Source organism: Halichoerus grypus, chromosome 11, assembly GCF_964656455.1.
Source record: "Halichoerus grypus chromosome 11, mHalGry1.hap1.1, whole genome shotgun sequence".
Classification (NCBI taxonomy): Eukaryota; Metazoa; Chordata; class Mammalia; order Carnivora; family Phocidae; genus Halichoerus; species Halichoerus grypus.
The window spans coordinates 26,020,298-26,044,944 of record NC_135722.1 but is presented as its reverse complement, the minus strand read 5'-3'; the positions used below and the strand labels follow the sequence as shown (position 1 = coordinate 26,044,944).

The window sequence follows — 24,647 nt, the reverse complement described above, 5'->3', positions numbered from 1 at the left end:
AATATCTAAAGACCTTTCTAATTTTTATATGAGAAGGGAAAAGCATCAGCTGTCTTCTGTTTTGTTCGTTGCCAGATTCTATATGCCAGCCATTAATAAAAGGCCGATCCGCTCCTGGGAGATTAAACCAGCCTTCCACGATGGGTAATCGTCAGCAGAAACTGACATCAGCATTCCAGCAGCAGCATTTGAATTTCAGTCAGGTATGTTTGTGAAGTTCTAAGAGTCTTTGGGATTCAAAATCAGCAGTGTTTCATTTGGAGGAAAGAAGATTCTGACACTGTATACAGTCTTGAAAAATGTATCCCTTTTCATCATCTCACGTGACTAAGGAGAAATCGGCCTCATAATAGGATAATGAAGCAGATTATCCTAGAACCTGAGTTCTTCAGAAACATTAGGCTTTTAGATTCTCTTAAATGATTGTTTAATATGTCTGTTGTCTTAGACCCGTCCGCTCAGATTGCGCACTAATGGATTGGTGGCTGCCTTTGTTGTGTCCGTTGTGGTAATAGTCGTACCTCACTGAGTACTTGCCGTCTGGTCAGTGCTGTGCTCAGCAGTTGTGTTTCACTCTGGGAAAGAAAAAGTAACAGGTATTGGCGTCCGAGCTGTGTTCAAATCCTGGCTTTGCCGAGTACTCTGTATGTTACCTTGGCCAGGTCTCTTCAACAAATCTGGACCACAGTTAATGGGAATAATAGCTGTGTTGTAGGGTTGTTTTGGAATTAAATAATGTCACATATGTACAGTGTTAGCTTTCCATAAAATAAGTGCTCCCCAAATGGTTGTGGTTAGTAGTGACGGGGGGATGGTGATCCTGGCAGCAGTGGTAGTGACAGTGTTAATATTATCATAATACATGGTAATAAATGTTAACAGGTTTAATATTAATATGTAAAAAATTGATATTTCACTCTTCTCTGTGCTGAGTAGAAGTGGAGATCTGAGAGATCCTCTGTGGATGATCAATCACAGAGTGTATTGTAATTTCCCTTTCTTCCTTTCTTTTTAACTTATAAAATATGTATTCAGTCTTTTTTCGTTTATGTTTTTGGATAGGTTCAGCACTTTGGATCTGGGCATCAAGAGTGGAATGGAAACTTCGGACATCGAAGACAGCAAGCTTATATCCCTACTAGTGTTACCAGTAATCCATTCACTCTTTCTCATGGAAGTCCCAATCACACGGCCATGCATGCCCACCTGGCTGGAAATGCGCATCTTGGAGGACAGCCTACTCTACTCCCATACCCATCATCAGCTCCCCTCAGTAGTGCTGCACCAGTGGCCCACCTCTTAGCCTCTCCATGTACCTCAAGACCTATGTTACAGCATCCAACTTACAATATCTCTCATCCCAGTGGCATAGTTCACCAAGTCCCAGTGGGCATAAATCCCCGTCTGTTACCATCCCCAACCATTCATCAGACTCCGTACAAACCAATCTTCCCACCACATTCTTACATTGCAGCATCACCTGCATATACTGGATTTCCATTGAGTCCAACAAAACTCAGCCAGTATCCATATATGTGAACACTCAAAAAGAGTATATTGAGGAAGCTCAATGATATAAACATTTGATTAAAAATAAAAACATGGTATTTAATAAATATTAGCCATGGCACAAGAAAATTATTTTTGAATCATGTAGACTTGGGTGCAATTTAAACAACTTTGAGCTTTAAAAAAAAAAAACTCACTTTTAATGTGTTTTGCACATTTGGTATAACTTGTCTTTGGTCATGTTATCTTCTTATGTAGTAACTCTAGACAGGTGACTTATGGGAGCAGAAGTCCAGTTTTGCTCCTGCTATTTTTTATAAAATTGCCTTCTAACTAGTGCAAGACACATCCACATTTGGGAAGCCATTCTGTGTACAGACTTAGAGCAACAGATGCACATATGTCAGAATTACAGCTTACAAGTGAATTGTATTATCTGTGTCTTAGTGTATAAATGTTGGGTCACTTACCTAAGAAATTGAGCTATTGTTCTTTACATTTGCATGTGTCTTTGCATGGGCAAAATGTTGCCTAGACTTTGCTCTTAAATGTTGTTCTAATAATCTCAGCTGCATTGTAAACCGTTCCCACACATAGTGCCTTAAATATTTGAGGTTGTTAATGTTATTACCTATATATAAATGTTGAGGACTGCAGCACTTAAAATTCAGATCTACTCTTTAGTTTTCTTTTGATAGAGTAATGTTCATTTTTGGTTTTGTGTGGTATGATTTCAGGTTGTAGCTGTTTTTTCCTTACTAAGAGGGCAGCATGTTTGCTATAGCTGAATTCTGCTGTCTGATTTTTCAGAATGATCTAGCTTCAAGAAAAGCAAGCAGTTAGTAGTGCTTAAGAAAAATTGATTGAGTATCTAATGGATAGTTGATATCTGTCACAACACAGCATTTTATATACTGTTAAGTGAAACTGCAATACAATCTAAGTTTATTTTGGGAGTGTTTGCTGTATAATTGGATTTAATAAAATGTTTAGAGGTGCAGTAGGCATGACTTTGAGTAGGTAATGAAAGAAAACGCAAAATGCTCATTGATTCATGATGTGGTTTCATCTTAGCTTGGGCAAACCATGCAGTATTTAATAAATAGTAGCAGAATATTTACTATTGAAGCTTGAAAAGATGTGAGTTCTTTGTGTGCAATTGTTCATTTATGCATGTGAGAGGGTTTTTTTTTTGTGTTTTTTTTTAAGTATTTTTACATTGTAGTACTTGTTTTGCTTGTTGGTGGTGTTTGCTTATTTAATACATTCCGTCAGGGACAGAAATTACATGCTTTTTCTTTCCTAGGAAGTGTGTCTTGGGTTTTTCCCTTCTTCTTTTCTTTTCTTTCTTTCTTTTTTCTTTTTTGGTGGTTGGTGGTTATGTTTAAATGAAGTTGCTTTTACAGCACCAAAGACTTAATCATCCATTTCCTATATAAAAGGTAGCTACTTTTTTGCATAGACCTCAAGTATATTGTAGTGTAGAGGTGGAATTTAAGGAAAGGTATTAAACAGGCTGTGTTTTAGCTTATGGGCAAGTAATAAATTGTATCATTTATCTTGAATGTATCATAGATAAGCTGCTATATAACGATTGCCACTTCAGATAGCTGTGAAATTAGGTGATTAACTAGTTGTTATTTAGCCTTCTAATTTCTGTATAAGTCTAATTACATGAAATAGAAGTTGGGGTTTTGATTTTTTACTTTGCTTTTCTGTTTGGAGTGTCATTGTAACTACTGTATTGTAAATGATGGAAAATAATTGCATATGTTATTTTGGGGTGTGTTATTTGCATCAGTATTTTATCTCTATTAATGTTTGTGCTCATCACTGCATATAAAAAACTTGGATGTATCAATGTAACTTAATTTTTTATTTTCATACTGGCATTGTAGACACTTGAGAAAGCTGTATCTTGCAGGCTTGACTTAACTTTTTTTCCTTAAAAATCTGGAATATAATCTTACAGCATTTACTGGAATAAACAGTACAAAGCATTTGAGTGTAAAACTCTCCAAATGTTTTGGATTTACAGCATTTCTTTGATAAATGAATTGCATACCACTAGTACAGCTCTAATACAGCGTTGACAATAAGCTAATAATGGATAAACTTTTCTTTACTCCATTAACACAAGCAGTGTTTTATTTAATCATCATCAATGAAATAAATGTGCCTGAAATTGATTTTAAAAAATTACAGTATTAGATCATAAAATAAAAAACCAGCAGTACATTTTTAGTCACACTGAAAATGAAGGACTTAATTTTCCCCACAAGTTTCAGTGTTTTTAGTAATCAATTCTATGCATTTTATATAAATAGAAATATATATATACATATATATATTACACAGAAAAAAGGAGTAGCCTAAGATTAATTTAAAAGATTATTTACAGATGGCAAATTTATGGAGTCACTATTTAAGTAAACTTGCTGCCCTCCACAGCTTATTAATTTTTATTTATATGGTCCAGCAGATCACTGGTATCTGCTCGCTTCTTGGAAAAGAATCAGTGCTGGCAGCGGATGTTTCAGAAACACCAAGTGCAAAGGATCGATTTCTGTTTGTACAACAGGTACAAAACTGGCGCAGTTTTATATTCGTTCGGGGCCATATTTACTACCCTGAAATGTCGTATTTTCTGTATTTCAGTTCCAAGACTCAGATGGTCTTGTTAAAAGGACAGTAAATGTTTTCGTAATAGTCAAGTTTGATAAAGGCGTACCCTAGTTGAGTACACTGCTCTTAACCGATTCTGATCATGGGCTTTTTAATGTGTTTAAAAATTAAAAATGTCAAAATCCTGCTAACTTTTAAATTCAACATATCGACAAAAGAATTTGGATTTATACCTTCTTTAAAACCATTTTACCAGTTTTCTTTGGTTTTACTGCTTTCTTAAATAAAACACTGCATGACTTCCAAGTTGCATATTTGCATACTATTTTAATTTGCAAATTATTATTATTATTATTTTTTTTTTACCAAATACCCTGATACTTACTTTTCTTTTCCTTCAGGGTGTTTAAATATGTTACTGTAGTAGCAAAGCCTTTTCACTTTTTCAGATCTCTACTAATTTTAATCTTGGTTTGTGTTAAGTAAAAGTTAAATCATACACTGCAAGGTGTAGGAAGATTTGTTTTAATGAACCCAATGATAATAGATTTGATTACTAAGTTTGAACTGTTAACTGTTTAACAATTTTAGACTTGTGGCTTTCTTTCTTTGGTTTGTTTTTGCTTTTACTTCTATGCTACACTAGTTTGCCATGTAGCAATTGCACTGTGCAATATTACAATAAGGACTGGGAAAATTTTTATGGATGTAATGTCTATTACGGTTTGCGCTAGTATTTCTCTCTAGTTCTCAGTGATTTAAATGTGACCAAGCCTTCTGTACTTTGTCACAAAAAGCGGGTTTTCCAGGTGACTATTTTGGTGAGTGTCAAAATAAGAATTTATGGTGTATTACTGTCGATTCACTTTGAATTAAAATATATATATTGCAGCAAACAGCTTGTTGCCTTTTTTTCCACCCCAGGCCTGCTTACAGGGGAGGGAAGGAAAAGGGTAGTAACACTTAGTACCTAACTTACATCAGTCATCTCATTTAATTCTCAAAACCACCTGTGAGATAGGTATTATTATCTTCACCATTATGTAAATGAAGAAATAGGTTCAAAGTATTTAGGTAAGTTGTCCAGAGTCCCACTTCTGAGTGGTGAATCTCATCTATGAATGAGACTGTCTAATCATAACTAATCTACTTTCCACCAGTTCTTTTTGTTTTTGTTTTGTTTTGTTTTGTTGTTTTTTTTAAAGATTATTTGAGGGAGAGTGTGTGCAGGAGCAGGGGGAGGGGCAGAGGGAGAGAGAGAATGTCAGAGGACTCCCTGCTGAGCGTGGAGCCCGATGTGGAGCTTGATCTCATGACCAGGAGATCATGACCTGAACCAAAATCAAGAGTCAGACGCTTAACTGACTGAGCCACCCAGGCGCCCCTGCACCAGTTCTTTTTAAACTGAGGCCTGGGGCAGTGTGCCAGAAGTCCTGCACCCACAAGATACCCACAGCCTGTTTCCCCTGAATATTGTTTCCTTGAATATTTTCTGAGGTAAATATTTCTGCTTAATATGCTTGAATGAAGAGTAGGGAATTCACACATTTTTAAGATGTAAAACATGAGACTTAAAGGGGACGCCTGGGTGGCGCAGTCGGTTAAGCGTCCGACTCTTGATTTCGGCTCAGGTCATGATCTCAGGGTCGTGAGATCGAGCCCTGTGTTGGGTTCTGTGCTGGGCATGGAACCTGCTTAAGATTCTCTCTCCCTCTGCCCCTCCCCACCCCCATGCTCACTCACGCTCCATCTCTCTCTCTCTCTCTCTCTCTCTCTAGGAAAACAAACATGAGAGTTCAAAAGAATATAGTTGTAGTAGGCCAATTTAAGTTAGGTCCTCAAATGCTATCTCATACTTCAAGCATTGAACTTTAGGAGAGTTTTTTGGGGGAGCATTCTACCAGAACAGTGAGAATACATAATCTCTCGGCAAACTTTTAATTGAAGTATGACATACGCACTTTTGTGTCTGGCTTCTCTTGTTCGACATTTTTCTGTAAGATACGTCCATATTGTGTTTAGCAGTGGCTCATTTATTCCTATTGCTGTATAGTGTTCTTTTGATTGTTCTTTTCTTGTGTGCTTACATAATAATTTGTTTGCTGGTGTTTTTGTCCATATCTTTTGGAGAACACATGTGTGCATTTCCTTTGGGCACATATGCAGCTACGGAGCTGGGTCACAGGGTGTATCCACATTATTAGATAACTAAAACAATATTCCAAAGTGTTAAATTCAATTTACCCTCAATAGCAGTAATATGAGAGTTCCAGTTACTTTATGTCCTCACACATTATATTTTTTTCTTTCATTTTAGTCATTCTTGTGGGTGTGAGTTATTCAAAGTAATGTGAAGATTTCCATTTAGCCCAAAGCACTGATCCTACATATAGATGAGATCCAGATTTTGTAATTTACTTGAAAATAGAGTAAATTGGCTTCTTGAGAAGACAAGTTCCTCCACTATGGAAAGTAGGGCATGCCTTTGAAACCTTTCGTAAGCCAAAATGGTGTAAAGAAGCAATTACCATTAATTTTAATGGAAAAGCTTTTGAGCTTTCCCAGACCCCAAAAATAAGCTCTCTCAGGTTTTTCTGATCCCTCAGGACACAGCCCTACCAAATAAATGGAGATAAAGCACAGATGTTTACAAACGCAGGTCAAAGCTATGGCCGCTTGGTGCTGGGATGCAGAGTGTGGCTCCCCAGGAGGGGGCTTGGGGGGGGGGCGCTCTTTCTGCTCTGGAGCGCGGCCGCTGTCATGGCTTTCTGCCAACAAACTGCTGAAGGCTCTTTTCTTCCCTTTTTGCCTCTTCATAAAAACCGAAATCCTCTTTTGGTTAGCAAAAACAGGTACTGATAGTCTTTCTTAAAAGTGAAGAAGGGCCATAATCCAAATTTTTGAAAAGTGGGGGATACCTGTACCAAGAAGTACTTAGCCATTTTAAATGGATCAAGGGAGGTAAAAAAAAAAAATTTATTTTTTTAAAGAGATGAAAAAAAAGGCTTTGAGCAACATGTATAAACCATTCAGTCAGCACGTAGCACAGTGCCGGGCACACGGTAGGTGTCATGAGTCATTCAGTAACACTCATGAAGCAGCTACCATGTTTCAAGCACTATATACCAGGCATGTATCAGGGCACAAAACAGAAGTTTCTCTTGATCGTAACTATCTTTCCTGTTAGTGGGAGGGAAAGATTGAAAGCAAATAAGCCCGCTTAGGGTAAGTGGGATAAATACAGTATACTGATTCAGTGACTTTAATATGGGCAAACCAGAAAAGTGGCCTGTGAGGCTGAAGAAAAAGCCTTGCGATTGGGAGCAAAAGCTAGAAGATAGAACTAGAGGGGTGAGCATGCAGGCCTTTGCCAAAGAAAGGCATCTAGATTTAATGTCAGGTGTTACGGGACGCCTTGGGAGGACTTTAAGCAGGCAGACAGGCAGGGCCAGAGGGGAAGCTGGAAGACCAGATAGGATGAGGTTGTTGAAATAGTTCAGATGAGAGATGATAGCTACCAGTCCTATGTCAAGATGTTTGTATTACGAATATTTTCTCCCAGGTTGTGACTTGTCCTTTCATTTTCTTCACAGGGTATTGGGAAGAGCAAAGGCTTTGAATTTTGATAGAGTCCAGTTTCTCAGTATATTCTCCTACGGTTTGTGCTTTTGTGTCCTAAGAAACTGTTGCCTATCTCACAGCTGCAAAGACTTTTCTTCTTTGTTCTCTGCCAGACGTTTTATGGTTTTAAGTTTTATTAGGTCTGTGATTCATTTCATGTTAATTTTTGTGTCAATTTTTTATTTTATGGCATTATTTTATCTTACGAGAACCCATGTAGTTCCCTAATTAGAAGTATGGTCATTTGAAATAGAAAAAATAAAATGTTAACATTTCATATTTTTCCATCATAAGAATAATACATTATTACAATATACTTGGGAAATGCAGAAAAACAGATTTTGAAAACTCATTGAAATGTAAGTGTTCAGATAGTTAAAATAATGTAAGCAATTTTAGATCCTGATACTTCCAACTTGTAACACGAGCACTGAGACGGTAAGAATGACATTCTCAATGACATTCTTGAACTAACCACAAAACTTCGTAACACCCAGCCACGTTAATGATTTTATAGCGTCCGTTCCATAATCAAATTTTCCCAGGTGTTTCAGTATCTTTTATAACTCTTCCCTTCTCCCCTCAACTCCAGGAACCCATCAAGATTCACCCATTACATTTGGTTATGACATGTATCTTTGACTACTCTTAAATCAGAGCAGTCCTCTATTTTTATGACATTTTTGAAGAATTTAGGCTAGAATGTCCTACATTTTGAATTTGTCTGTTTCTTCACCCTAACTGGTTCCTTTCTATCTTTTCCATGAAGTACAAGTTGGGTCTAGTGGCTTGATTAGTTTCAATGTTTGTTCATTGAATTATTTGTTCATTGTAAGAATTGTAGGAGATGTGTCCTTATTGCATCACATCAAGAAGCACATAATTTCAGGTTGTCTGTTATCAGTCATGACACTGGGATAAGAGGTTGGTAGCAGATCTCTCCATTGTCATCTGTGGGGTGGCACTGTGGGAATATCAGTAACATCTTACTCAGTGGCTTTAGCATCCCTTGATGTCTGTTGTCTGAATCAGTTATTACACTGGGGGTTGCAAATGCTGATTTTCAATTCTGTCATTCCTTCCTTGTACATTCATTACCCAGCATCATTCATCATCGTTCTATGAAGAAAGACTTTCTGGCTTTCTCCCTGAGCTTGCTTCCCTTCCCTCTCCCCTGCCCCATCATTATGGATTCATGGATTTTGCTTTATTCAGTAAGTTAATTTTATTTTTATTTTTTTAAAAGATTTTATTTATTTATTTGACAGAGAGAGACACAGAGAGAAAGGGAACACAAGCAGGGGGAGTGGGAGAGGGGGAAGAGGCTTCCCGCCGAGCAGGGAGCCCGATGTGGGGCTCGATCCCAGGACCCTGGGATCATGACCTGAGCCGAAGGCAGAGGCTTACTGACTGAGCCACCCAGGCGCCCCAGTAAGTTAATTTTAATTTACTGAATCCTTTTGACATCACTGCATTAGTCTCAATGTTTCCTTGTTCTCTGGCCCAATAAGGTGTCTTAGGCTCACCTTGTATTTTTCTGGCCTTGGATCTGGAATTGGTCATTTCTCCAAAGAGCCCAGGTTTCAAAGGACCTAGTTTGAATAATGTCTATGTCCTACACATAGGTAATTCCTTTGTCTTTTGGAGTGTTGCTGACCAAGAGTAGTTCCTACTCCTAGTTTAGCTTTCATCCTGTCTCCCCATCACTCAAGCTCAAATCTTACTACTCTTTCTGCAGACAGATGTCGCTTGCCAAGCAACTGCTGCCCACTTCTGTTAACTCACTTGTGACTATAGCTGATCTTGACTTCCTCTTGGCCTTGTGCATTGATTGCAGATGGTAATTCAAAGCCAGAATGAATGAGGAGAAGAATGATTGATAATTTAGAGGGCATGCATGTAAGTAGGATTCATCTAATAAATGCTGTGTTTATAGCTGTTTCCCCAGTGGTTAGCACTTGTGCCAGTGAATGTGCAGTAAATGTGGACCCTAGGGTTGGAGGGCATTATTCAATAAGTCTGAGTAATATTGGCATTGTGTTCACCGTGCTGATTGACTTGAACCAGGTGATGAGGCGATGAGAGCAGGGATTGTGCTGCCCCAACACCATAGTCCCCGTCCTTGCCTTTGTCACTTTCATCATATTTCTTGTAATTCCCTGTCTGCTTTTCCCACCAACTAAACTCTGAATGCAAAGGCCATTTTTATCTTGTATACTCAGTGTCTTTGGCACTTACTATGTGCCTGGCCATAGTAAGCACTAAACATTTGCAAAATAAATGAATGAAATCAACAAATACTTGTTGAGTAGAATTTAGGAGGTTCAAATTTTATCACCTGTCTTGGTACTAATTAGGTGGTATGGTTTTGAACAAGTTTGGGCTTCAGTTTATTCACTGGTAAATTGAGAGAGTTTGGAGGTGCAAACTCAAGCAGCAAGGGCTGGGCAGACGACCTAAGTATGTGAATTAGAGTGGGGTCTGTGGCGCAGTGGAGAGAGTCAAGCCCTGTCCAAACGGAGCGGGAAATGCATGCAGGATGGTTGACCCAATGTGTATCAACTTCTAGTTTTTTGAGAAAATGGATGTCGGTAAAATACTGGCAACTAATTAAAGCTTAAAAGTTTTTTTCATTTTAAGTACAAATTATCTGCAGGCCAGGTTAGTTTGTGGGTAACCAGTCTGCTGGAATATTCTTTGAGTTTCCTTTCTGTTTTGACAGTTAATAATTCTGTTGTTGCCATGTTGCTTCATTGTGGTATGGCCAGTAGGGGGAGAAAGTGTTCTCTAATTTTTCTCTCAAGTTTGGTCCCATAACTTTAATGAAAGTAACAAAACAGAAATAGGGGCAGGGTAGGCTATGTCCCATGAACACTGATAATAAAATGTGAGACATTTCTAACTTTGGTAGATAGATTTTGAAAAAATGAGAGAGGATTCCAAGCCTCAGCAAATCCTTAGACTACTTAAACTGGTTGGTTTATCATGGAATCAGAGGAAGACATCCTTTCATCCATCCGTTCCTCAGGGGCCATATAGACTTGCTCTGTAGTCCAACAATGTGTGGATCATTTCATCTCCAGCAAAGGAAATCAGATTTAAGAGGATTTGGCAGCCGGAAGGGGAGGGACACGGAGTCCTCCTCACAACAACCCCTTCCCGTGCCAAGATTTTTATTTTTATTTTTTTATTTTGCAGAAGAAAGAAAAGGCTTAGAGAGGCTCCATAATTTACTTCAGATAACACAGAAAGAAGCAGTGCTGAAATGCAAGACCCCACTTGACTCCAAAGATTGTGGAAATTCCCCTCACCACCTTCTCTAAACCCAGTGCTGGTAAATGTTTGACAACTGCCTGAGGAAGGAGACGGCAGTTGAGGGCTGCATGTATATGTACCTACATAAGTTAGTTACAAATTTAATTAATAGAGAGTAGCGCACAGCGGCGCCTGGGTGGCTCAGTCGGTTAAGTGTCCAACTCTTGATTTCGGCTCAGGTCGTGATCTCAGGGTCAGGAGATGGAGCAACGTGTCGAGCACCATGTGGGCTCCATGTTCAGCAGGGAGTCAGCTTCTCTCCCTTTCCCTCTGCCCCTCCCCCACTTTCTCTCTAAAATAAATAAATAAATCTTTTTTAAAAAGAATGTGGCACACAAATGATAGTAAAATATATAATACTTTTAGGATTATTTCCATATATCCAATTAATTCTCACAGGATGCGTTTATCGAGTTTTGTCAGACTCTTGTATCCATAGCCAACCAATGGTTCTAGCTAAATCACAATTTGACAAAATCAGGCTATGAATAAATTCTTGATTACTATCTCACTTAGCAAAGAAGTTGCTTATGTTATTGATGAACAAGGGCAGTTCTGACCTGAATGTTCATTGTCCTTTTCTTTTACATTTAAGACTGAAGTGAAACAGCAAAGACAGATCTTGGAACTTCACTTGTTGCCAATGACATGAGTGAATTCTTTGTTCAATTTGATAATAATTTTCAAACATTGGAAAACATGCCTTCTCTCATTTCTTTTGTGCTACTTACAATGGACAGCTGCAGACATGATACACTTCTAATTTGCATTAACATTTTCTCCATCACCTAAGTCTAGAAAATCAACAAAGCAATAAACCAAACTCTGATTTGTAGTGTTTCAACTCCCACCACAGACAATTTCAAGCTACTTACATGATATCACTGAACATAAAGTTGGGAAGAGATGTGTACCATTATGCAGTATTTCCACTATATCGATACAATAGAAATAACTGCAAGAGCACAGGTAATAATAAAATGTAGTAAAGTAGGGGCGCCTGGGTGGCTCAGTCGGTTAAGCGGCTGCCTTCGGCTCAGGTCACAATCCCAGGCTCCTGGGATCGAGCCCCACATCGGCTCCCTGCTCAGCAGGAAGCCTGCTTCTCCCTCTCCCACTCCCCCTGCTTGTGTTCCCTCTCTCGCTGTGTCTCTCTCTGTCAAATAAATAAATAAAAATCTTAAAAAAAAAGAAAAATGTAGTAAAGTAATTAGGGAGTGGTGAGCTTTGCAAACAAGCAGGCCTCATTTGGATAGTACTGGGGGACCATAAAAATGACCGTGCAAGCTAAAACCATGCTAAGTGATCTTCATAATCACTGGGAAAAATTATAATTGTTCCATGACCTTCAATATTTTTTTGTTAAAGCATTACAAACTTTCGTACTATTGGTTATAAATGTATATAGGGAAATGAAAAAATAGTCTAATATTTATATAGTATACTAATTTAAGACATTAGAAACATTGAGAATGAAGGTTTAGTGGTGCTTGTTATACTTATTTTATAACGTACAATGCATCTTTTCTACACTGTGGTGAATTGTCACGCTCCTTTCTCACTTTGGATCAGCTTCTGACATTTTATCCCTTGTGCTTCAAATGTCATGAAATATCTCTGAGAATCCTTCTAATGTGAATTTTTTTTTTTTTCTGCTGGTATCACTTCTCTGGATCTCTTCATCCTTTCTGTCACGAACACTTGGCTCATTCATGTCGATGAGTTCGCCTTTACTACGTTCCTCTGGCTTTATCTGTACCATCTCCAAACAGCAACCTGTCAGTATCCCCACAACCAGCTATTTCTCTGATGAGTGCATTCACCTTTGATTCAGATTTGACCTCCAGCATTATCAATTTTCATTTCTTTGCTGCACTTACATCTCTGTTGGACAGTTCCCTTTTTTCATTATCCATGTTTGTAAAATGCCACATGGGTTTGTCACTAGAAGACAAGTGGTTAACACAACTCCATGCTTTGTTGTCTGCATAAACTGATTAACAGATGAGCAGTGATCAATCACCAACAGTCTTTGAAAGACGTGCTGTGACCAGTCACTGATTATGAAGCGCATCTATTATTTATATGGTGATTTATGGACTGGAGAGTCGACAGCAAAGTACAAACCTCATGCTATCACTCATAGCAAATATACTGTGGTAACTAAAATCTGAACCATGTTGGTGGCGGACTGTGTTATTTACCTAAACTGTGGTGACTGAAATTTGTGGCCATATTGGAACCATGTAAAGTGAGGGTTGTTTGTACTGATTACCGTTTTTTTTTTTTTTTAAGATTTTATTTATTTGGGAGAGAGAGAGGGAGAGAGAGAGAGAGCACAAGCAGGGGGGAGCGGCAGGCAGAGGGAGCAGGCTCCGCGCTGAGCAGGGAGCCCGATGCAGGACTTGATCCCTGGACCCTGGGATCATGACCTGAGCCGAAGGCAGATGCTTAACCGGCTGAGCCAGCCAGGCGTCCCAAATAGAAGGGGTTTTGTTTTTATTTTGTTTTTGTTGTTGTTGTTTTTAAAGTAGGCTCCACACCCAGTGTGGGGCTTGAACTCACAGCCCTGAGATCAAGAGCCACATGCTCTGTCAACTGAGCCAGCCAGGAGCCTACCTTTGTTTTTAATACAATTTAATTGTAACTTTATTTATTTTTTAAAGTTTATGTATTTAAGTAATCTCTACACCCAACGTGGGGCTTGAACTCACAACCCGGAGATCAACGGCCACACACCCTATGGACTGAGCCAGTCAGGCGCCCCTAATTGTAACTTTATGTAATTCAATTTTTAATAATGAGTGTGTTTAAACACTGGTTCACAAAATTCCTGCAAGTTTAACAACGGACTCTGATAAGCTGGTACAGCCAGATCCAGCACATCCATAAAGCATTTAGTACTTTCACTTCCCTCATTTATGTGAACAGCAGAGGGCCGTGACTCGCTCAAGCTCACAGGAAGAATGGCATAGCCAGAGCGATCATTCCAAGGCTGATATTCTTTCAACTTTTCTGATAACTTTCATTCACATCATCTCGAGGGTTACCATAAGCCCACAACCTCATTCTATATCTTCTTAATATCCAGAAAGAGGATGTATTAGAACATATAATAATTTCAAAAGAATGCAATATGTATTTTAGCTCCTTTAATTCCTTCCTAGCCTTATTTCTTTCATTAATAACTGCAATAATCTATTGGTCAACTTTTGCTAGGTTCTACTGCAGTCACAGATGACCCCCAAATCTCAATAGCTGAAAACAACGCAGCCTTATCTCTTGCTCTTGTAATATACTGGTCCCAGGTTGGTGGCAGCCCTGCTCCTGGGTACAGGCCATGTATCGTCCATGGGCTTCCTTCATTTTTGTATCTGGACTGAAGGAGTAATAACTATTGGACGCGCTGTCCTAACGGAGGAGGGAAAAGACAAAGAGTTAGACCCTGCCATGGTTCTTGCAGCCTATGAGTGGAACTGGCCCACTGTCTCTACTGTCATATTCTTTAGCCCAAGAGGTCACATGGCCCTGCCAAATATCAGTGGGGAAGGGAAAAAGAAGGGAAAAAGAACCAGCACAGAAAGCTACTGCAAATCACACAGCAATGGGTGGGGAAGTATAATCTGACAGGGGAGTGAAGAATGGAAAGAAAGCTGGTTTTTGTTTCTCCTTGTGAGGAGACGAGCTAGCTTCTCAAAAACTATTGGGGACTTGATTTTTTAAAAAATTCAGTTATTGAGATAAGAAAAAAGCCCTATAGTCGACGGCCTAATGTCTTGTTACTCCAAGTGTGGCCTATCAATCAGGATCAGCATCACTTAGGAATTTTTTTAGAAAAGCAGACTCGGGGAGCGCCTGGGTGGCTCAGTGGGTTGAGCACCTAATTCTTGATTTCGGCTCAGGTCATGATCTCAGGGTGGTGGGATCAAGCCCCACGTCAGGCTCCCCGCTCCATGGGGGGGTCTGCTTCTCTCCTTCTCCCCCCACCCCTCTCTCCCCCCACCCCTCTCTCCCCCTCCCACTCCTCTCCTCCCTCTACCCCGCCCCCACACATGCATGCTCTTTCTCTCTCTAAAATAAATCTGAAAAAGAAAAGCAGACTCAGATGACCACAAACTTAACCAGAATCTTCATTTTAGCGAGGACTACAAATTCACGTACACATTAAAATTGGTGAAGCTCGGGCCTAATAGACATCTCCACCCAGATGCCCTTTCTAGCTTGTGTTTTCCTTATCCCCCAAACTCTGTTTTCTTTATTCCCAGATCTTGGGAAACGGCATCCTCATTCACTCCAACCCCAAAACTGAATGTCGTCCTCAATTCCTCCCCCTCCTATCGCGTCAGCCCTGTCAGACCCACTTCAACATCATTCCTGTGTCCTCCTCACCATCCCCACTGTGCTGTCTTGGTTCAGCTTAGGAACTCGCCTCAACTAATGCTCCGGTCTGACTGCCTTGCCTCCTGTCCACCCCTACTCCCAGCTCCAACCAACCTTCTTCCTACTCGCCCTACGGTCTTACCAGAATTCAATTCCAATTAAGATAGTCGCGGTGGAGGTGACGAGGAGACGCTTGGGGCAGGGGAGGGAGTGCAAGTAACCCACAGTCCAAGTGAAAGCAGAGCTCTTTCTAGCCAATTCAGTTTCAAGGCAAGTCTTGGATCAGTTTCCCCAAAGCTCCTCATGTGGAAATCCTGGAGTTTCCAGGAGCCAATGGATGCTTGCTTGCTTGCTTTAAAATCTTGACTATCACTTTCAAGAAAATGTCCAAATCTGGGAGGATGTTAAACTCTCTATGATATGTCCATTGTCTGACTCACCAATAGAATCTCTCATTGCTTTTCTCCTCATACTAAGCAGCCGTATCAGCTACTTGGTCTTTGCTGAAGGCACCTGTTGACTTGTAACTCCACATTTTTGCGTGGCTCAAATGCCCTCTGTCTTGCCTCCATCTTATCTGCCTGTTCTGTCCCAGCTCAAGTGTCAGGGACCTCCTCTGTCAGCTTCCCCTGACTCAGGAAGAGATTTAATCTCTCCTTCCTTATGTCATTTTCCCCTCTGACAGAAGTAATGGTTTTATAATTTTATTTCTCCATTGCTATATCCTGAGACCCTCGAGGACATGGATTTTGTCTTACTCATCTTCATCGCCCCAGTGAGCACAGGGTTAGGCATATAGTAGGTGCTCAACAAAGGTTTGTCGACGAATGAAATAGGAAAGATTAAAATGGCTTAAACCCGACACTGTGAAGAAATGATAGATAGGATTGGATTAATATACAAAAAAAGTCTACTGTCAGGCACCTAACGGGTACTTAAGAATGGAAGATGCTTTTATTATTGTGCATGTTGACTCTAAAGGAGTGACAGTTTCATCTGGTCTGAAGATGCATTTGACTGGACTTCCTAATAGAATAAAGCTGTTTTTGTCAAACAAAAAAGGGGCATTGATTGGTTGGGAGGGTTGGCGTTTCTTGCTGGTGGGCTAAATCCTTGATAGAATGTTGTTTATATTACAGGTCTTACAGACTTTCAAAAATGATAGACCTTTATTTATTTTATTATATTTTTTTTTGAGGAGAGCTTTTCTACTTTATTACAAAAAGAAGCTTTTATGTGTCAGAAAATACAGGATTGATCTTTTTTTCTCTTCCTGTGAAATGCTTCTGTTCCAACAGCCAGAGGGTATTGTCTCAGCTCACTTCTTTCAGTCCCATCACATTCACTTGCATATGGATGTCCTTGGCTCCTGAAAATCTGGCCCTTGAGTGCACAGGGTGATAAAGCCCCATGACCAGCAGTTCCAAAATGTCCCATTTTCATATATTGCACCCATGCACACCTCCTAAAAATGAGGTACAGCAGGACAAACATTTTCCAAAATAGATGTCATATATATAATATATACACTTTCATACATACATACCTTTATTCCTGTAATGTCCAAAAATTAAAAAAAATGTACACATTTATTACAGAATCATAACAAAGACTGGACAGTGTTTTGCCCATTCTGGAAAGATGAAGCTCAGTAAAAACACAACCCTGGAAACTGTCCAGAGATCGTGGCAATCTCTCTCTTCTAAACAGTCAGATATTCTTGCATTAAACTTGGGAAAACTGCTTTTCAAAAGCAGAAGGGGAAGTAAAATGAAGGAAGCAGACCTTGCTCCTCTTTCCAAATGAAATACAAGAAGGATTTTCAAATAAAAACGAAGAAACATTTGTTCTTTTATTACCAATAGTGCTACAATGAACAACACTTTTTTTTAGTGTTCAATGATTTATTAGTTGCATATAACACCCAATGCTCATCACATCACGTGCCCACCTTACTGCCCATCACCCAGTTACCCCATCCCCCCCGACCTCCCTTTCCAATGCAAATTTTGTTGAGTCTTTTGTGGGTTTTCTTTTTTACAAAAAGTGATAGACCTTTAAAATGAAATTTTAAATACAAATGTAGTCATCCAAAGGGGCATATGCACCCCAATGTTTATAGCAGCAATGACCACAATAGCCAAACTATGGAAAGAGCCAAGATGTCCATCAACAGATGAATGGACAAAGAAGATGTGGTGTGTACACACACACACACACACACACACACACACACACACTGGAATATTATGCAGCCATCAAAAAATGAAATCTTGCCATTTGCAACGACATGGATGGAACTAGAAGGTATTATGCTAAGTGAAATAGTCAGAGAAAGAAAAGTATCATATGATCTCACTGATATGAGGAATCTGAGAAACAAGGCAGAAGATTATAGGGGAAGGGAGGTAAAAATGAAACAAGACACAACCAGAGAGGGAGACAAACCATAAGATACTCTTAATCTCAGGAAACAAACTGAGGGTTGCTGGAGTGGTGGGGGGTGGGAGGGATGGGGTGGCTGGGTGATGGACATTGGGGAGGGTATGTGCTATGGGCTGTGAATTGTGTAAATGGAATAGATTCCTTAATTTTTCTTTCTCTGTCTCATTGTTAGCCTATAGAAATGCAACTGATTTCTGTGCATTAATTTTATATCCTGCCACTTTACTGAATTCCTGTATGAGTTCTAGCAGTTTTGGGGTGGAGTCTTTTGGGTTTTCCACATAAAGTATCATATATCTGCAAAGAGTGAGAGTTTCACTTCTTCTTTGCCGACTCGGATGCTTTTTCTTTCTTTTTGTTGTCTGATTGCTGTGGCTAGGACTTCCAATACTATGTTGAATAGCAGTGGTGATAGTGACATCCTTGCCGTGTTCCTGACCTTAGGGGGAAAGCTCTCAGTTTTTCCCCATTAAGAATGATACTCGCTGTGGGTTTTTCATAGATGGCTTTTATGATATTGAGGTATGTACCCTCTATCCCTATACTCTGAAGAGTTTTGATCAAGTACTTTGTCAAATGCATCTATTGAGAGTATCATATGGTTCTTGTTCTTTCTTTTATTAATGTATTGTATCACATTGATTGATTTGCGGGTGTTGAACCAACCTTGCAGCCCAGGGATAAATCCCACTTGGTCATGGTGAATAATCCTTTTAATGAACTGTTGGATCCTATTGGCTAGTATTTTGGTGAGAATGTTTGCATCCATGTTCATCGGGGATATTGGTGTGTAGTGCTCCTTTTTGATGGGGTCTTTGTCTGGTTTGGGGATCAAGGTAATGCTGGCCTCATAAAATGAGTTTGGAAGTTTTCCTTCCATTTCTATTTTTTGGAACAGTTTCAGAAGAATAGGTATTAATTCTTCTTTAAAAGTTTGGTAGAATTCCCCTGGGAAGCCATCTGGCCCTGGGCTCTTGTTTGTTGGGAGATTTTTGATGACTGCTTCAATTTCCTTACTGGTTATGGGTCTGTTCAGGTTTTCTATTTCTTCCTGGTTCAGTTTTGGTAGCTTATATGTCTCTAGGAATGCATCCATTTCTTCCAGATTGTCTAATTTTCTGGCATGTAGTTGCTCATAAAATGTTCTTATAATTGTTTGTATTTTTTTGGTTTTGGTTGTGATCTCTCCTCTTTCAATCATGATGTTATTTATTTGGGAACTTTCTCTTTTCTTTTTGATAAGTCTGGCCAAGGGTTTATCAATCTTATTAATTCTTTCAAAGAACGAGCTCCTAGTTTTGTTGATCTGTTCTACTGTTCCTTTGGTTCTTATTTCATTGATTTCTGCTCTGATCTTTATTATTTCTCTTCTCCTGCTGGATTTAGGCTTTATTTGCTGTTCTTTCTCCAGCTCCTTTAGGTGTAGGGTTAGGTTGTGTATTTGAAACCTTTCTTGTTTCTCGAGAAAGGCTTGTATTGCTATATACTTTCCTCTTAGGTCCGCCTTTGCTGCATCCCAAAGATTTTGAACAATTGTGTTTTCATTTTCATTTGTTTCCATGAATTTTTATTTTTTATTTTTTATTTTATTTTAAAGATTTTATTTATTTATCTGACAGAGAGAGAGAGAGAACAAGTAGGCAGAGAGACAGGCAGAGGGAGAGGGAGAAGCAGGCTCCCCGCCGAGCAGGGAGCCCGATGCAGGGCTTGATCCCAGGACCCTGGGATCATGACCTGAGCTGAAGGCAGCCGCTTAACCGGCTGAGCCACCCAGGCGCCCCTCCATGAATTTTTAAATTCATCTTTAATTTCCTGGTTGACCATTCATTCTTTAGTAGGATGCTCTTTAGCCTCCATGTATTTGAGTTGTTTCCAGCTTTCCTCTTGTGACTGAGTTCTATTGTTTCAAAGCACTGTGGTCTGAAAATATGCAGGGAATGATTCCAATCTTTTGGTACTGGTTGAGACCTGATTTGTGACCCAGGATGTGATCTATTCTGGAGAATGTTCCACGTGCACTAGAGAAGAATGTGTATTCTGTTGCTTTGGGATAGAATGTTCTGAATATATCTGTGAAGTCCATCTGGTCCATTGTGTCATTTAAAGCCTTTATTTCCTTGTTGATCTTTTGCTTAGATGATCTGTCCATTTCAGTGAGGGGGTTGTTAAAGTCCCCTACTATTATTGTATTATTGTCGATGTGTTTCTTTGATTTTGTTATTAATTGGCTTACATAATTGGCTGCTCCCATGTTAGGGGCAGAGATATTTAAAACTGTTAGATCTTCTTGTTGGATAGACCCTTTAAGTATGATGTAGTATCCTTCCTCATCTTTTATTATAGTCTTTGGTTTAAAATCTAATTTGTCTGATATAAGGATTGCCACCCCAGCTTTCCTTTGATGTCCATTAACATGGTAAATGGTTTTCCACCTCCTCACTTTAAATCTGGAGGTGTCTTTGGGTCTAAAATGAGTCTCTTGCAGACAGCATATTGATGGGTCTTGCTTTTTTATCCAATCTGATACCCTGTGTCTTTTGATTGGGGCATTTTGCCCATTTACATTCAGGGTAACTATTGAAAGATATGAATTTAGTGCCATTGTATTGCCTGTAAGGTGACTGTTACTGTATATTGTCTGTGTTCCTTTCTGGCCTATGTTACTTTTAGGCTCTTTCTTTGCTTAGAGGACCCCTGTCAATATTTCTTGTAGGGCTGGTTTGGTGTTGGCAAATTCTTTTAGCTTTTGTTTGTCCTGGAAGCTTTTTATCTCTCCTTCTATTTTCAATGACAGTCTAGCTGGATATAGTATTCTTGGCTGCATATTTTACTCGTTTAGTGCTCTGAATATATCATGCCAGTCCTTTCTGGCCTGCCAGGTCTCTGTGGATAGGTCTGCTGCCAATCTAATGTTTCTGCCGTTGCAGGTTACAGACCTCTTGTCCCAGGTTGCTTTCAGGATTTTCTCTTTTTCTCTGAGACTTGTGAGTTTTACTATTAGATGTAGGGGTGTTGACCTATTTTTATTGATTTTGAGAGGGGTTCTCTGTGCCTCCTGGATTTTGATGCCTGTTTCCTTCCCCAAATCAGGGAAGTTCTCTGCTATAATTTACTCCAATATACTCCAGAAAAATATACACTAACAAATCAGAAGAGACCTGAAACTGGGGGAAAAAGAAAGGGGGAAAAAAAAAAAAGAATATGATCAGGCTGGTGAATAGAACAGAGCCACACACTAGATTTTGGGTGTATTTTGGTCTGTTAGAAAAAACTGCCTCCCAAAATTTTAAAGAAAGAAAAACTTTATATATATATATATATACATATATATATATATATATATATGGGTAAATATGAAGAAGGGATGGAATATGACTGTAAAGATGAAAATGAAAAAAGATTTTAAAAAGGGAATTGGTAAGAAGTTAAAAAATTAAAAAAAAAGAGAGAGAATGTGATCAGGCAGGAGACTAGGACAAAGTCATACACTAGATTTAGGATATATTTTGGTCTGTTAGAAGAAACTGTATCCTAAATTTTTTTTTTTTAAGATTTTATTTATTTATTTGACAGAGAGAGACACAGCAAGAGAGAGAACATAAGCAGGGGGAGTGGGAGAGGGAGAAGCAGGCTTCCTGCCAAGCAGGGAGCCTGATGCAGGGCTTGATCCCAGGACCCTGGGATCATGACCAGAGCTGAAGGCAGCCGCTTAACGACTGAGCCACCCAGGCGCCCCTGTATCCTAAAATTTTAAAGAAAGAAAAACTTATATATATATATATATATATACACAAAATATGAGGTTAAATACAATGAAGGGATAGAATATGACTATAAAAATAAAGTTTTTATAAAAGATTTTAAAAAGGGAATTGATAAGATGTTGGTTGAAAAAGGAAAGAAGAAAAATTCAACTAAAAAAATAGAAAAAGAAAAAATAAAGAAAATTTTAAAAATTAACTTTGAAAGACTAAAGCATCATGGGGAAAAAGCCATGGATTCTATGTGCAGTATTCCCCTAGCGCTGGAGTTCTGCCGTTCTCATTGATCGGTAAACTTGGTTTTGGCTGGCTGTTCTCGCTGATCTTCTGGGGGAGGGGCCTGTTGCCGTGGTTCCCAAATGTATTTGCCGGAGGCGGAATTGCCCCGCCCTTGCCGGTCCGGGCTAAGTAATCTGCTCGGGTTTGCTCTCCGGAGCTTTTGTTCCCTGCAAGCTTTCCGTACAGCTTTGGAGGCGGAGAGTGAAAATGGCGGCCTCCCAATCTCCGCCCCAGAGGAGCCGAGAACTCAGGGCCCCGCTGCTCAGTGCGCCCCCAGAGAAAAGCAGTCAGTCACTCCCGTCTCCCCGGTCTCTGGCCGCACTCCGTGCTCACCCGGCCTGTGACCGCGCGTTTCTATCTCTGGCACCTGCCCCCGTGTGGAGTCTCCAAACCCAGCAGATCCCTGCAGTGCTCTCCCGCGCTGCTCCTCCCGGGGGAGGAAGGTGAGTCTCCCCCGATCTGCCGCTTGTTGGGTCCCTGCTGGAGGAGCAGTGGCCCGACTGTGCCGCGGATCACAGTTTATGGCAACCCCAAGCTGAGAGCCCGCGCCTGGGCTCCGTCTCTGCAGCCGGCTTCCCTGCTCCAATACCTGGGAGCTCTGCCGCACTCAGGCACCCCCGGTCTTTCTGTGTCCCGAGGGTCCTGAGACCACACTGTCCCACGAAGTTTCCACCCCCCATTTAGCCACTGGAGCAACGTCCCTCAGCGGAGCCAACTTCTAAAAGTTCCGATTTTGTGCTCCGGGGCTCTATCACTTGCCAGAAGCGGCCGACGGGAGGCCCCTCCCCCGTCATCTATCCTCCCGAATATCGCCTCGGATTCACTTCTCCGCACGTCCTACCTTCCAGAAAGTGGTCGCTTTTCTGTTCAGAGAGTTGTTGCTATTCTTTTCTTCGATCTCCCGCTGAGTTCGTAGGTGTTCAGAATGGTTTGATCCCTATCCAGCTGAATTCCTGAGAGGAGACGAAATCCAGGTCTCCTACTCCTCCGCCATCTTGCTCCTCCCAAACTCACTAGTTTTAAGTATTCACTTAAATGAAGCTTAGTATATGGGGCGCCTGGGTGGCTCAGTCAGTTAAACGTCTGACTCTTGGTTTCCACTCAGGTTATGATCTCTGAGTCGAGAGATGGAACCCCGCGTTGGGCTCTGTGCTTAATGGGGAGTCTACTTGAGATTCTCTCTCCCTCTCCCTCTGCCCTCCCACTTGTGCTCTCTCTCTAAAATAAATTAATCTTAAGAAAAAAATGACATTTGGGGGCACTTGGTTGGCTCAGTCGTTAAGCGGCTGCCTTCAGTTCGGGTCATGATCCCAGGGTCCTGGGATCGAGTCCCACATCGGGCTCCCTGCTCCGCGGGAAGCCTGCTTCTCCCTCTGCCACTCCCCCTGCTTGTGTTCCCTCTCTCGCTGTGTCTCTGTCAAATAAATAAATAAAATCTTTAAAAAGAAATTGACTTAATTTATTTACAGAGTTATATATCTGGAACCATGATCTAATTTAGAACATTTTTATCACCATAAAAAGAAACCTTGTGCCCATTTACGGTTGGCCAGTCCCCATTTTTACTCCCTAGCCTTGGGCAACCACTATTCCACTTTTTGTCTCTTTGAGTTTGCCTTTCCTGGACATTTCATATAAATGGAATCATATGATATTTGGCCTTTTGTGGCTGGCTTCTTTCACTCAGCTTTTCACTCTGTTCCTTTTTATTGATGAATAATATGCTGTTGCAGCACATTTTATTTATCCACCCACCAGTTGGTGGAAATTTGGTTTTTATAATTTTTGGCTATTGTGAATCATTCTGCTTCAAATATTTATATTCAAGTATTTGTGTGGACATAGGTTTTTATTTATCTTGGGTAGATAACGTTGGCATTTTGGGTAGACATCTCCGGTTTTCTGAAAGTGAGATACTGAGTTTTACTTTTTTCCTAAGGTCACCTTATTAGGTGATAGATTAGGACTGGAACCCAGGTTGTAAATCACTGAGATTTTCAATGATTTCAATCCTACTTCCCACCCTACAGAGGGCCTGAGAAAAAGGGCTTAAGACAGCTAAATGGAACTAGAAGGCAAAGAGATGCAGTAAAAATGAACTAGTCTGCGTGCCAAAGCCTGGACCATATCCCCCACTCTGCAGTTAGATGAGCCCCAGGAGCCCCAGAAATATTAACAAGACAAATTAGCCCTTCATGGTTAAAAAACTGCATTCTCCCACTGGAGGGTTTGGAGAATAATTAGCCAGAACCTGGGAAGTTGAAATGTTGTCAACAGGACACCAGTGCAAATCAACAAGCCCTGAACTGTGAGGCTGCTGTAGGGCCGAGGTGAGGTCTGAGATCAGCCTCGCCCAGCTGGGCACTCGGAGCTGGCCTTAGTGGACTCTGGTACCATGCTGCTGGGCCTATTGTGCTGGGTCCTGGAGCAGGATCTGGAAGCTTCTTTCAGAAAAGTAGGTTGAGAGATGAGGGAAAGGGAAACAAGATGACCTACAATTCTGCAATAGCTTTTTAGTTAGGCTCCTCACCCTCCTCTCATCCCTCTTCTAATCCATTTTGTAAGGTAGAGAGTGATGTTCCTGAAACACACAGTTGATCACTCAATCTGCTTTAAAACTCTCCCATAGGGGGTGCCTGGGTGGCTGAGTCCGTTGAGCATCTCCCCTTGGCTTAAGTCATGGTCCCAGGGTCCTGGGATGAGCCCTGCGTG

The 24,647-nt window shown here is 40.3% G+C and overlaps 1 protein-coding gene across 6 annotated transcripts in view; it reads left to right on the top strand.

Annotated features, from left to right (window-relative positions):
* Positions 1 to 5,030, top strand: part of HIPK3 (homeodomain interacting protein kinase 3) — a 93,048-nt gene extending 88,018 nt beyond the window's left edge. For all 6 annotated transcript variants that reach the window (XM_036107269.2, XM_078058227.1, XM_078058232.1 and 3 more), the window contains 2 exons: positions 76 to 203; positions 1,063 to 5,030. In XM_036107269.2, coding sequence (XP_035963162.2) covers positions 76 to 203; positions 1,063 to 1,539 — 605 coding nt within the window. In that variant the 3' untranslated portion in view covers positions 1,540 to 5,030. The remainder of the gene's footprint in view (positions 1 to 75; positions 204 to 1,062) is intronic.
* The last annotated feature ends 19,617 nt before the right edge of the window (positions 5,031 to 24,647 follow it).